The sequence below is a fragment of the Equus quagga genome, chromosome 3 (genome assembly GCF_021613505.1).
Source record: "Equus quagga isolate Etosha38 chromosome 3, UCLA_HA_Equagga_1.0, whole genome shotgun sequence".
Taxonomy (NCBI): domain Eukaryota; kingdom Metazoa; phylum Chordata; class Mammalia; order Perissodactyla; family Equidae; genus Equus; species Equus quagga.
Window position 1 is genome coordinate 68296678 of NC_060269.1, and position 14411 is coordinate 68311088.

The 14411-nt window shown below is 48.1% G+C and overlaps 1 protein-coding gene across 3 annotated transcripts in view; it reads left to right on the plus strand.

Annotated features, from left to right (window-relative positions):
- The window catches only part of LOXL2 (lysyl oxidase like 2), an 87555-nt gene that overhangs the window by 21630 nt on the left and 51514 nt on the right, over positions 1-14411 (plus strand). For all 3 annotated transcript variants that reach the window (XM_046656650.1, XM_046656651.1, XM_046656652.1), the window contains exons 2-3: positions 5312-5731; positions 11608-11783. In XM_046656650.1, the coding sequence (XP_046512606.1) occupies positions 5380-5731; positions 11608-11783 (528 nt within the window). In that variant the 5' untranslated portion in view covers positions 5312-5379. The remainder of the gene's footprint in view (positions 1-5311; positions 5732-11607; positions 11784-14411) is intronic.

A 14411-nucleotide genomic window follows, 5' to 3' on the forward strand; every position in this document is an offset into this window, starting at 1 on the left:
CAACTTGGACACCGTTTGGGTAAATCTTGCAAGTGGACTTGAAGCAAATCTGTGCTCTGTAGTTGAGCACAGTGGATGGAAACTTGTCAGTTAGGTCACTCTTGTTAATTGTGTCGTTACATCTTCAGAGCAAGGATTTTTTTGTCTACTGCTCCTGACAAAAGGTGTGTAAGCTCTCCCACTATAATTACAGATTTGTCTATTTTTTCCTGTTCTGGCAATATTTATTTTGCACATATCGAGTCCATGTATACAAATTGAGAAGTCATGTCTTCCTGTTGGACTCACTTTCATCATCATACAGTGTCCCTTCCCAAACCAGTAATGTTTCTTGTCTTGAAGTCAACTTTCTCTGACTTTGTACCAGCTCTTTTTTCATTAATGTGTGTATGTTGTATATTTTAACTTTAAATGTCTGTGTCTCTTATAAAAAATTTAAGTAGTATCGTTTTCTTAAACCCACTCTGACAGTCTGTCTTTTCATTGGAGTATTTATTTCATCTAATGTAATTACTGTTATAATTTGGGTTTTAATCCACCATCTTACTATTTTTTCTACTTGTGATAACCGTTCTGTGTTACTTTTTCTCTGCTTTATTGCTTTAATTTTGGCTTAATCAAGTATTTTTTAGAATTCCATCATTTCCCCCCTTTATTAACCTGTTCATTCTCCTTTTTCTTTGTTTTTACTCTTCTTGTGGTGATTATCATAAAGATTGCCACATCCGCCGATCTAAGACTATTAAGACTTGCTATAGACTAATACACTACAGTCCTCTTACCACTTCTCAGATGGTGCGAGAACCTTGAAACGCTTTCCCTTTAATCCTCTCCTATCTTTTGTGCTATTGTTGCCATGTATCTTTTTTTTTTTTTAAACATTGGCACCTGAGCTAAAAACTGTTGCCAATCTTTCTTTTTTTTTTCTGCTTTATCTCCCCAAACTCCCCCATACATAGCTGTGTATCTTAGTTGTGGGTCCTTCTAGTTGTGGTATGTGGGATGCTGCCTCAAAGTGACCTGACGAGCGGTGCCATGTCCATGCCCAGGATCCGAACCCTGGGCCGCTGCAGTGGAGCATGAACTTAACCACTCGGCCATGGGGCCGGCCCCTGTTGCCATGTATCTTAATGACAACTATGTTTTAAACTGCACAAGATGTTGTTTCGCACAATTGATCTTCATTTAGATCCGCCTACATAGCTTCCCCTTCCATACCCTTCATTCCTCCTTACTAACATCTAGGATGATTTTTCCTTTGGCCTGAAGAACTTCCTTTAGTATTTCCATCTTGTGGGTCCTCTGATGACAAATTCTCTCCACTTCGGTCTGTCTGAAATGCCCTTATTTCGCCTTTATTCTCTCCAATGGTTACAGAATTCTAAATTGACTTATTTTTTCGTCCCTTTGAAAATGTCAGGGATTCTCTTTGTTTCCCTGTTTCCGTGGAAGTCCAGCTGTTAGTCTTACTGTTGCTCCTTTAAAGGTAATGCTCCTTTTCTACTCTGGCTGCTTTTAAGATGTTCTCTTTGTCTTGGATTTCCCCTGGGTGGGTTTTGATATGCCCAGGTGTGGTTTTCTTTGTAAGCTGCTTGGACTTGATATCTTTCATCAGTTTTGTATAATTCTTGGCCATTACCTCTTAAATATTTCATACGTTCTTCCTTTCTTCTCCTTTGAAATTCCAATTGTGTGGATGTTAGAGCTTTCTAACATGTAGGACATAACTCCTGCCCCGGGTCTGAAGTTGAGTCCTGGAGCTGTTTAACAGGGCCCTTCCTCCTTGGCAGACTCTGAACCCAGATTTTTGTCTTCTCAGTCCTCGGAGGCTGCCTAAAGCTTTGCTTACTTCTCAGCCTATGGGCCCCTGCCTTGGAATTGCCAATGTCTGAAAGAGAAAAGCAGATACAACACCAGGCTCACCTGCTGGACTTCCCTTCTCTCTCTGGGTTCTTGGCTCCCTGAGGCCTTGCTAACCCAATAGTTTTCCATTGTCTTCAAATATGTGCTTTTAGTATTTCGTCTTCCTTTTCCAGCTATTCTTGGCAGGAAGGTTTATCTAATATGAGTTAGTCTGCCATAGCCAGAAATGACAAAGAGATGGCTTCTACCTCCTGGGGCAAGGGTCTGGTAGAGCCTGACATGATAATAGTGTAAAGCACAAGCAAAATGCCATTTCAAAGAGGATCAGAGAAGACATTCATTCTGATTAGGAGCATCTGGGAAGGTTTCCTTGAAGAATGGGAAGGATTGGGACATATGCTATTGGGGGGGTGGGAAGGGATTGGGGATGGAGGCACGTTAATCTAGGTGGAAAAACTTAAACCAAGTATAGCTGATATGATCGGACAGGTGATATGTGGGAGACTGGAATGAGGGCGCGGGGAGAAGTGTCATTGGAACTGAGGCTAGGAATGTAGGCATGTGCCAGATCGCAAAGGCTTCTATGTCCTAAGCAGAATTTGGACTTTTTTTTTGTATGTGCTAGTGGATCACTGAAGTTTTGGTAGCTTGAGAGTGGCTAGTTCTGGCTTTGCCTGGACTAACTCGTGTCAAGTCCTTAATCCTCTCTGGTTCTTGATTTTGTCCCTTATACAATAAGAATCATAATCCTTGCCTCCTCCACCCATGCCTCAAGGTTCTGGCGAGGCAGAGATGAGCTCGTGAACTTTGAAGGGGATGAAGTGTGTCCAGGACAGAGAGGAAACATTACTGGTTTGTCAGGCTCTGGTCTGAAAGGGGCTATTGCAGGATCCCCACAACTTTCTGGCCTTGTTTGTGAGTCACAGGATGAGGATGGCTGGATCTCCTGTGGAACCGGAGGGCGTTCCGAGGTCCTTGGTCGCGACTGTCCCTTGAGCACTGGCGTCTCTGCTCTGGCACCCTCACGGGGGACTGGGCACTGCCTGGCCATCCTGACAGACGAGGACTGCCTCTCTGCAAGTTTGATCGTCCCTCCCGGGCAGCTCTGGGCAGTCATCTGGTCCTTCCTTGATGGTGATGTGCCATGAGCTCTGTACCTGGTTAAAATAGGATGTATTTTGCCCCCTTTTAGCTCCCTCCTACTGGTCCTGGTTTTGCTTTTGGGGCCCCACATGCCAAGTCTGCTTCCTCTTCCATGAAACATTCCTGCGGTCCTTTTAAGATAGTCTTCCCATCCCTCCGAATTATGGAAGGAGCAAGGCACACAGGCTAAGTATTTGTCCTTTGCTCTATGACCTCACTCCAGAATTCTTGGAAGTAGGCTCCACTTGGGTATGGTACCCACAGTCTTGAGAATTTACATTTTTATTTAGCAAATGCTCCTGTAGTACTTATTACGTGCCTTTCATTCAATCTTCATAACAATGCTGTGAGCTAGATATGGTTGTGATCCCCAGTTTATAGGTCATAAACACAGAGAGGGTTAAATATTTGCACAAGGTTGCACAGCTAGTAAGTATCAGAATGAGGATTTAACCCCAGACTGTCTGGCTCCAGAGTCTGTGCTCCTCCCGCTCGGCTGTCCAGCCCTTCTTTGCTCAATGACAGGCCACTTGGCCCCTCTCCTGTTTGCCGCAGTGAGCCTTATGCCTCCCTACTGTGTGCAAAAATCAGGCTGGTCTAAGCCCCCTCACCCCTCAGGGACAGAAACTATGAAAAGGGATGGAATTGTCACCAGGGCACCCTTGGCCTCCCTGGGGTGAGAGATGTGCCTCAGGGCTGCTCTCTGAACTGCCATTTGCAGAAATGGCAGCTCAGCAAGGACAGGTGAGGTGTAAGAGCTGTTGAGGGGGCTTCGCCTCTGACCTCCTCACTCAGCAGCCTCGCCGTCTTGTGGTCCAGAGTCTAAGGCATAATAAGATCAGGGGTGTGTGTGGGCAGCATGCAAGTATGTCTGAAGACCTGGAGCCTGAAGGCAGCGCCACAGGAGGGTTTGGGTGTGTGCGCAGAGAGAACAGCAGCCCATGAGCCAGTAAAGACAGACTCAGAGCCTCCTAGTGTTCCTCTGGGTGCTTGGAAGAGGCCATTTCATCTGGTCAGCTGACATCCCCAGAGGGAGTACCTGGAGAGCTCACTACGGCCTCTTCAACGCAGCACCCTCCAGCTCCACATTTCACCAGGGCCGGTCCCTGAACTAACACCCTCTCCTTCAATAAACGTGTCCGTGATCCTACCATATTTGCTCTGGAGGAGCCAACGAAGAGTGAGATACAAGTCCTGCCCTTAAGAAGTTGGTAACCTGCTTGGGGACATGAAAGTGTCTGGGAAGGGTGAGAAGAGTGTCTAGCTAATAAGCCCGCCCTGGAAGGGAGAAGCCTGGAGGCTGCTTCGGTGGGAGTGTTGCATGAAGGAGATGGGACTTGAGCTGGGCCCTGGAGAAGGAGAAAGTGTACAGATGGGGAGGAGAAAGGAGGAGTGTGCGGGATGCTCTCTGCTGCCCTCCCTCTCCACCATCCCTGGTGCCTCAGGAGGCCAACCGGTATAGCTAAACTCAGGCTGGTTTGCCCAATAGGAGGCACCAGAAAGAGATCAGAAGACTGGAGGAGAGGGGGCTGGCCCTGTGGCCAAGTGGTTAAGTTCGCGCGCTCCGCTGCAGGCGGCCCAGTGTTTCGTTAGTTCGAATCCTGGGCGCGGACATGGCACTGCTCATCAGACCACGCTGAGGCAGCGTCCCACATGCCACAACTAGAAGAACCCACAATGAAGAATACACAACTATGTACCGGGGAGCTTTGGGGAGAAAAAGGAAAAAATAAAATCTTAAAAAAAAAAAAAAAGAAGACCGGAGGAGAATGAGCTCGGGCATTTATTCTGCCTGCCTCTGTTGCTGTGGGCTGACTCTGAGACCCAGCTGTCACTGAAGCCACAGCTCCGAACAGGCGGCCCTCGCAGTTGAGCCACTCTCTCTGGTTCTGGTGACAGCTCTCACCCTGGCCCTTCAAGCCTGGAGGTGGTAACAGCTTTCCTCTATTGCCAGCTGGGTGTCGCCCTCTCCGTTGTTCCTTTCCCTGAACTCTGCCCACACATCTGTAAGACAGTCTTTTAAAACACTTGCCTCAGATTAAGTCTGAGTGTGCTGTTTCCTGCCAGGAGTTCGACTGAAAGAAAGCATTTCAGAGACATGGGGAGGTGAGTGGGTGAAGGAGGTGGGAATTCACAGACCTGTCTGGCTGAAACGTAAAGTGGGAGAAAAGAGGAGGCTGGAGTCTAGAATGAACAGCTTTACGCATGAAGCAGAGCAGTAACTGCTTCATGAGTTACTTCAAGAGCAGAAAACTGCCCAGACGTTTTGCAGGGGTCTGCAGCCTTCATCTCTCCTCTCTTCCAGGAAACTCCTGCCTATTGCTCCTAACCGCCCGGTGCCAGCTCCGGGAGGCGCTCCGGCAGAGGACGGGGATGGAGAGGCACGGAGGCTCCCGCCTCTGCAGTGGTTTGGCTGTGCTCTGCCTTCTTCCCTGCCTAAGCCTGGCGCAGTACGAGAGCTGGCCCCACTACCCCGAGTACTTCCAGCAACCGGCTCCCGAGTACCACCAGCCTCAGGCAACCTCCGACGTCAAGATCCAGCTGCGCCTGGCCGGGCAGAAGAGGAAGCACAGCGAGGGGCGGGTGGAGGTGTACTACGATGGCAAGTGGGGGACTGTGTGCGATGATGACTTCTCCATCCACGCCGCCCACGTCGTCTGCCGGGAGCTGGGATATGTGGAGGCCAAGTCCTGGACCGCCAGCTCCTCCTATGGCAAGGGGGAAGGTAAAACGCCCTGTGCTCTGGCACCGAGTGCTAGTGTCTCCTGGAAACCCTGGAACAGGCTTACATGTGGTTAACCTGGTAAAGGGAGCTGCGATTACTGTCATGTATGAATTCCTGATAATACCCCATCTCGCAAGCTCCCGTGTCAGTGCAGGAAGGGGTAGTGGAGGGGTGCTGGGGAGGGTGTAGTGACCCGGACTTCCCTGGTTTAGCAGGCAAAGTCCGGTATCCTGGGAAATGCCTCATCGTGGGAGAGCCAGATGGGGGGGTGACCCTAGGTGGGGGCTGAAGTCAGTCTGTGCTCATCTCTCCGAGCCAGGTGCCTCGCCTGGGCTGTATCAGACAGGGCAGGTGGTACCTTTCTCCCTGTTGCGGCTTGGAGTTGTGCCTTTCGCTCCTTCTCACAAACGCTGCCCACAGGCCAGCGTTCCCTGCCTCTCCCCACCTCCTGCATGTAGAGCTCACGCTGTTCACACTAACAGGCTGTCCTGGGCTTGGCCATGAGAGGGAGAGTTGCTTTGGGTTTTCACTTTGCTTGGCCTAGTCTTTCTTCCCTTGTTAAGTTCAATCAATATATTGAAAAATTTTTTTGGTAGGAGCTTTGGGGGAGGGCGGGGTTGGAGCCCAGAACCTTGAGCTCAGTCTCGGTGCTGATCCAACTAAATAAATGCTTTACAGGAAGACACTTCTCCTCTTTGGCCTCAGTTTCCCCGTCTGGCTGTTAGGCTTTCTAAGAACTCTTGAAACTCTCATGTCTGTGATCCTAAGTAGGAAAATAGATAAGAGTGAAAGCCATTACTTAAAAAAAAAAAAAATCCAAGAGCTGAGAGCTCCCCCTCTCCAGGCTGGGAAAGCAATGGCAGCCCCTCTGCCTGGCCGGGCTACTGCCCCGGCCGCAGCATGGGTCTGGCTGCTGGACTAAAGCAGAGGTGCCCACACTCCCGTCCTGGACTAATGGGTTGATGCCACGCTGATGGCCTAAGAATTCCTGGTGGGGACTAACCCACCCTACTCTGGGCCGAGGTCTGGGCTGGAGTCTAGGTCTCTGTAACTTTTGGAAACCTCCCAAGTGACTGTAAACATAGCCAGGTTTGGGAGTCATTGAAATGGGTTATTGTTATGGTCCCATCCAACCCCTGCTTTCTGTTATTCTAGAAACTACAGGGGAAGGGAAATGCCATCTCATGCCTGTCTCACCTCTGTGGAGTCAAACGTGTCCTGTTGGATTGATGGGGTCAGGAGACCGCCCAGAGGGCACAGTGTTCCTCCCAGTGAGGAGAGTGGAAGCTGCAGACATGAGTCAGCACATGCTGGGCTTTGGGGACCCATTTCTTCTCTTCTTTACAAAAGCTCCGGACACTGCCCCATACTTCCACATCTCTGTTTCGCTGCTAGCTGAGTGATCCAGGAGTAATGGCGGATTTACATTTTCTATTCCAGGCTCTCTAAGCCTAATTATTTTATAACAAGTGCTTTCCAGTGACTATGGGGCTTTTCCAGTGACAACTTTATTTTATTTCTACCCAAACTTTACATTTACCTGTCATCAGATAAGACGGGTGTGGTTTTTCCTCCCCCAATGTTCACCTGCCCAGGAGTGAGAATGGGGTGGCTGCGGAGCTGGGTTAACCTGGCTCAGACTTTGCCATTGAAGATCGATGAAGCGAGAAAAATTCAAAGGAGTAGAGGGAATATGCAAGGGAGCAATTAAAATCATTGTCCGTGGAAGGTACTACGTGGAGGAGTCGGAGGGCTGTGGAAAGCTGCTAGGATTGATGGATTGTGGGTCTCTGTTGAGACTGCAACACTAGAAGGAGTATGCCCGAAAGATAGGGTGGGGGGAGGTGGATGCACGGCAGAAGCGTAGAAATGGAGACTGGGGAGGGCATGCGAGTACTGATAATGACAATGTCTCAGCTATGACCACGGGACAGTAGCTGATGTAGGGTGGAAGAAAGTCATTGGAGAGAAGAAGTATAGTAACCAAGAGTCCTGGATGGGTCATGTGTGTGGCTGTTGAAACCATCAAGATTTAGGAGAGGAGAAGTATCAAAGAGACAGATGCGAAGACAATTACAAACTGTCGTGTCTCCAGGACTTTAGGGATCATGCTGTCTACATAAAGTGATGCTTAGTTTACGTCATGAAAGACCTTTTAAATATAAATGTATTTGAATTTCATCGGCATTGGTCTAGGATTTTTAGCACTGGGTACAGGGCAGGCACTCAGTTAATATTAGCTGATGGATTCATTTTCATTTGGGAGAATATTAAAAGCAGTTGGCAACCAGTACTTGGCATAGTGACCAGAGGAGGTGAGCAGTGCCCTGTGGTGTGCTCCGATGGGGCTTAGCCTGCACGCCGGCTCTGGGATGAACAGGGAATGCCACAGCTGAGCCTGTGAGAGGTACCCCTGCCGGAGTGCTCACCACCCGCCTCCCCTGCAGCTCAGGCTGAGGAATGAAGCCTCGAGAGCACCCAGGGGCCTCCCCAGTTTTCCAGCCTGGCCTGTTCCCGGGTCTCTTCTCCTAAAGGTCTCTCAGCTCAGGAAATCATGGGCCCCTTTGGAGGGTTCCACAGAGGGAGCCGCTCCCTTTGCACCCTCTGGACAGGTCTCACAGCAGTCTGAACCTCACGTGGCTGCTGTCCTCTGTCTGTCTTCAGATCTGAGATCAGATTTGATGCCCCTGCACCTCGCACTCTTCAGATCAGAGTGACAGAGCCAGCAGATGACCACAGTGGGGCCCTGAAGAGTCCAAGTTGAACGCTATCCATTGCCCTGACACCCCAGGGGAACACTCTGGCATTCAAGTGGAAACTCACTTGTCTTCCAAAGGGTCGGTTAATTTGTTTGTTCATCTCTTCTCCCTTCATCAGGAGAAGCATTTCGTAGAGTAAGTGAGTTGAAAGAGTACAATGAAGTTTTGCTCATGCTCGAGTGGCTTTTTGTGTACAAAGTTTGAGCCTTACGTGGGTCCCGAGTGCCACTTTTCTGGCAGCTCTGAGATGGCATCTACTGAACTGTGTCTAGAACCGTTCTGCCTTCCAGGAGGCAGAGCCAGAAGCTGATTCCTTGGGAATCAGACGGTCTAGTGATAGGCATTAAGCATCCAGAAAAAAAAAGTGTCATGAAATCAGACCATATTAGTATACCATGCATGGTCGTGCTATCTCGGGATAAGTAGAAGTTCACATTTCCACCATCTACGAAAAAAGAACCAGTGGGCATATATAGAGAGCCGGCTTATTGGAGCTGAATTGAAGCTACTTATGAAAGCACCTCTTTCAGGTAAGTTAGTTCCCGGTAGCATTCCCGGGTGCTAATTTCTACTGTTCCTTATCGGAAATGAAAGCAGGCCTTGTGGCTCTGTTTTGCAGCTCTTCGGGCTTCCCACCCCCTCGCCCCTTAGAGTGGTTTCTTTCGCTGCAGCTGCAGCTGGAATAGGGTGGAGGGTCTCTCCCGTTGCTACTGCTTAGCAGGACAAACATTGGTTTGTTGTTGAAACAGCAATCGATTAGGGAGCATTTGTTTCAGTGGAGCTCGGCAGCTTGGAAACTAAGCCAAATTGAGAGACCAGTTGCAAAACCTCAGCCCAGATGTTTTCAATAAGCTCCTTGTTCCCCACAATGCATCTGAGGCACTCTCATTTGAGCCCTGACCAGCCATCCATCACAGCGGACACATTTCAGAGAGGCCTCCAAGTCAGAAGACTGGCCTGTACCCTCCCTGACCTTCAAGAGCCTCAGATTCTCCTTAGTTTTCTCATCTCTACGATGGGAATGTTTGTATCTGCTTCCTCCTTGCATCATGGAAACAACAGTATCCTCTCTTTTTCTGACTTACTGGAAGGAGGAAGGGGAAAGGGAAGTTGCACACGTACTAAGGACATACATTCTTTCATTGAATCTCATGGTGACCTGTTTGTTGGGTGTCGTTGTTTTCATTACAAGTGGGAAACAGGCTTGGTTAAGTAGTTGACCCAGTCATGGAGTGCCCAAGCCTGAGGCTGGGGGAATTTGAAACCAGGTTATCTGACTCCACTATATCATAGAGTGCTACATGGAATCATGAGAAAAACGAGAGGTTTGGTTTTGTTTCCTTTCATTTTGTAGTGGCTCTTATAAAAATCGCTATTTGGAAACCCTCTAGCACTTCTTTAAAAGTTTTTATTTTTAAATGTGGTAAAATGCACATAATAGAAAATGTGCCATCTTAGCAGTTTTTCGGTGTGCAGCTCAGTAGTGTTAAGCACATTCGCATTGTTGTATGACTGATCTCCAGAACACCTTTCCTCTTGCAAAACTAAACTTTATACCCATTGACAAGCACTCCCCACCTGCCCTTCCCCCCAGCCCTGGCAACCACCATTCTGTCTTCTGTTCCTGTGAATTTGACTTCTCTAGATACCTCGCGTAGGTGGAACCAGACAGTCTTTATCTTTTTGTGACTGGTTTATTTTGCTTAGCATAATGAACTCAAGGTTCATCCTTGTTGTAGTATGTGTCAGAATTTCCTTCCTTTTTAAGGCTAAATAATAGTCCAGTGTATGCGTATACCACATTTTGTTGGTGGACGCTTGGGTTGCTTCCACTTTTTGGCTGTCGTGAATAATACTGTAATAATGGGTGTGCAAATATTTCTTCAACACTCTGCTTTCAATTTTTTTGGTTACCTACCCAGAAGGGGAGTGCTGGATCATATGGTAGTTCTATTTTTAATTTTTTGAGGAAGCTCCATACTATTTTCCTTAGTGGCTGCACCATTTTACATTCCCGCCAGCAGTGCACAAGGGTTCAAAGTTCTCCGCATCCTCACCAACACTTGCTATTTCCTGTTTTTTTTATTGTAACCATCTCAATGAGCGTGAGGTGGTGTCCCATTGTGGTTACCCCTCTAGCACTTTGCACGCCAAATTGTCAACTTACTGCAGACAGGCAAAGGCACAGTAGGGGAGCAGAGTTCTATGGGTCGTCCCAGGCAGATGGCCTGGCTGCAGCCCAGCCTTGCCTTCCCCTGACTTCTGAAACCTGACGAGGTGGCTCTGTGTGTTAGTCTGGCTGGGCCGTCTCTGAATCAGATGGGAAACACGAGGAAGTGAGAAGAGCACTGAACAGGGAATCAAAGACCAAGTTCTGGGCTTGGGGGTGGGGGCCTTGCGTGGTGAGTTGCCCTCTCTGAGCCAGGCTCTGCATCTGTGAAATGGGAATAGCAATGCCACCTTGTCCTCTTCCCTGAGGTATGGGAAAGTCAGGGGAGGCAATAAATGTGAAAATGCCTTAAAAACCTGAAACCCTCAGTTGCAGGATAGCTTAGGTTTTCCCCGAGGGGTCAGAGTTCAGCCTCTGCTGCAGATGGAAGGGGAGTCTCACTTGTGCCATAGTCAGTGTAATTGAAATCTCCTCCTCTTCATCATTACCGTTTGAAGTAGCCATGGGCCAACGATCAATGAGACCTGTGCCCTGTATCGTCTCTAATCTGCACACACTGCCGCAATTCAAGTGTCATTATCGTCCCCACTTTACTGATGAGAAAAAGGGGCTTTGACCAAGGTCATAGAGCTAAGTGGCTGAGCCAGAATTCAAGCCCAGCTTAGTATCCAAAGGCCCTGCTCCTTTTCCTCTACCACGTGACTTCCGGGCTTAGCTCTGCTTCCTATCCTAGTCATCTTTGATCTTCCACATCCCCAGCTCACATCAGCTGCCCACCCTGGCAAAGGCACCCAGATGGCCTAGAACATACTAAAAGTCGATTGATGACCACACCCAGCTGGCAAAATTAGGGGAAAATTATGTTTCTATGTATGACGTTGGTGCCCCCAAAGACTCAAACTTCCTTAGACATAGTTCCTGGTTTTTCTCTTCTCTGCTTCCTTCAGGGCCCATCTGGTTGGACAATATCTACTGCACTGGCAAGGAGACAACCCTTGCAGCCTGCTCCTCCAACGGCTGGGGTGTCACTGACTGCAAGCACACGGAAGACGTGGGTGTGGTGTGCAGCGAGAAGAGGATTCCTGGGTTCAAATTCGACAATTTGTTGATCAACCAAATAGAGGCAAGTCATGCACTCTTGATGACTCCTTCATGTGAATATTTTCCTTCTTCCACGTAACTCACTTTCACCTATTCATTCCAGGAAGTGTGTGTGAGTGGTAAGGAGGTGGACGAAAACCAACTTGATTTGGTGTGGGGGCAAATGAGGGGAAGATTTCTGTAAAAGGGGATAGCACAGTGGAGAAGGGGCATTCCAGACACACAGAATGGCTTATGTAAAGGCACAGAGGGACAGAAGTGTGAACTGGGGATAAGTAGGTCAGTACTGCTCAAGGCCAAAATGTGAATCTGGGAGTGGTGTGAATTGAAGCTAGCAAGGTGGGCATGAAAGGCCTGTGCTGTGTTCAGGAGCTTGCCCTTTGGACTGGGAAAATGTACTAGTTCTCAATTGCTGTGTAACGAGTTACCCCCTGGATTTTGCAGATTCCAGCAACAACATTTACTATCTCATGTTGTTTCTGAGGACCAGGAATCAGGAGTGGCTTAGCTGGTTGATTCTGCTCAGAGCCTCTCATGAGGTTATAGTCGTGTTGTCAGTTGGTGCTGGGGGACCCTCTCACGTGTTGACTCTTGTGATTGTTGGCAGGCTGTAGTTTTTCTCTGGCGTCAGCTGGAGCCCTCTGTTCCTCTCCACACAGCCTCTCTAGAGGCTGCCTGAGTGTCCTTAAGACTTATGGCAGTTGTCTTTCTCCAGAGAGAATGATTCAAAAGAGAAAGAGAGGGAGGGAGCAAAACGTGGAAGCCACACTCTTTCATAACCAAATCTCAGAAATGGTAAACCATCATTTCTGCTGCATTCTGTTGGTCACACAGACCAGCCCTACACAGTGTGGGAGGGGATTACCCAAGAGCATGAGTACAGAAGTGAGATCGTTGGGGGCCATCTCAGAGACTGGCTGCCTAAGGACAGTTATTCCCAAATCTAGCTAAGGATCAGAATCACTTTAAAAACGCAGCTACTGGGGTCTCACTGCAGACCTCCTGAATCCGAATCTGCCACTATAGGACCAGACTATTTGTTTTAAGCTCTTCCAGATGATCTGATGTCGCCAGCCTGACCCAGGTCAGCATTTGGGGATGGCAAAAGGGCTTTTGATTCTTTTTCTACACTTATGGCTGAATTTTCAGATTTAGCTTTTCAACAAGTTCTTTACCCAAATAAAGAAATTAACAAAGACTTATTGCACTACTCTTATGTGCAAGGTATATGGGGCTCAGGGCAAGAGGAGTGGGTAGCCAAGACTCCTTCCTCAAGGAACAGGTTGGATGTCACCCCCAAGGGGCTGTGGGGTCTGCTGTGAGTCCAGCCAGGAAGCCTTCACTGTGCTCTAGCCTCCAGCTGACCCCAGGACTGACGCTGAAGGAAAGTGACTCTTGAAATGGCCTTATTTGGGCTCCAGAGGAAGTGCTACCCAGGCTGTGGTCTTTACATTTTCCTCTCATGACTCACACCAGCCTGCTCTTTTCTCATATGTTCCTAGAGCGTGCTGAGCGCGCTTGGGAACTGGTCCAAGCCTGCATTACAGCATGGAGAAGGGTTTCCATCCTCTTCTCAGCCAGCAGGATGAGACTGCTTCTAGTTGACACCCTTCAAACGCTGCCATTTTATTTGGGATAACCAGAAGAGATTGTTAGAGTTGATGTACTTGGTTGTTCTAGTTACTGATGACAACTTTGCTTTACTGTGAAGTTTATGATTTGGAAGGTGGGCTTGTCCAACCCAGTTTCACCCTTTCCATCTCTGCTCTTTATATCCTCATACGGAGTAATTGGCATCCACTTATCTATATCTCATCTTTCTAATGAGATTGGAAGCTCGTGGAGGGCAGGAGCTATATCTTATTCACCATTGTATCCAATAGAAATAATTCTAGGGACCTACTGAGAACAGTATCTCCAACCCCCACATTTTCTTCTTCCCAGGAACGCAGCCCAAAGATCATTATCCCCATAGGTGAAGAATCCCCCAAAATAAAGAATTAAACCTAAACAGTGATGAGAAGCACATAGAAATAAATCACCATTCATAGCATTGCCCTGCCTAATAGGACAGTGAGCTTTCTTGTAGCATCTTTGATGGGCCTCTGTTCAGACTAGAACCTCAGGCTAATCCAGTTGGATTGTCAAGTGAAGATCCAGGCTTCTGGGCATAAGAAAGTCATTGATGGCTTGAATAAAAACAAGTAGGGCCAAAATATCAGTGGGTTTTGGGCTGGGAAAATACGAAGTATCATGTGCCACTAGGAAAAAGTATTCTGGAAAAAGAACTCTGTGAGTGGCACTTCGACAGAGAAGTGTTTATCCAATACCTCCATGGGCCCGTTTTGATGCCCAGCGTCTGAAGGGGAAATAAGATGGGTCATATCAAAAACAGAGCCTTAATTGGGTGGAATAGTCAGAGAAATGACTGAAAAAAATACGTTGGAGAGTACTTTCTTATTCTGGAAGGGCTGAGAGTCCATGATAGGAAAGCTTAGCACCTGTCTTTATTCTGGACATTTGTCAGGTGCCTGCTGCACCCACATCACGGTCCAGGATGCCATTAGGGAAAGAAAACACAGCCCTTGTCCTTCAGCCCTCATAACCTGAGAGGACGAGATGCATGCCTTGGGCAAAGCTGGAAGATCAT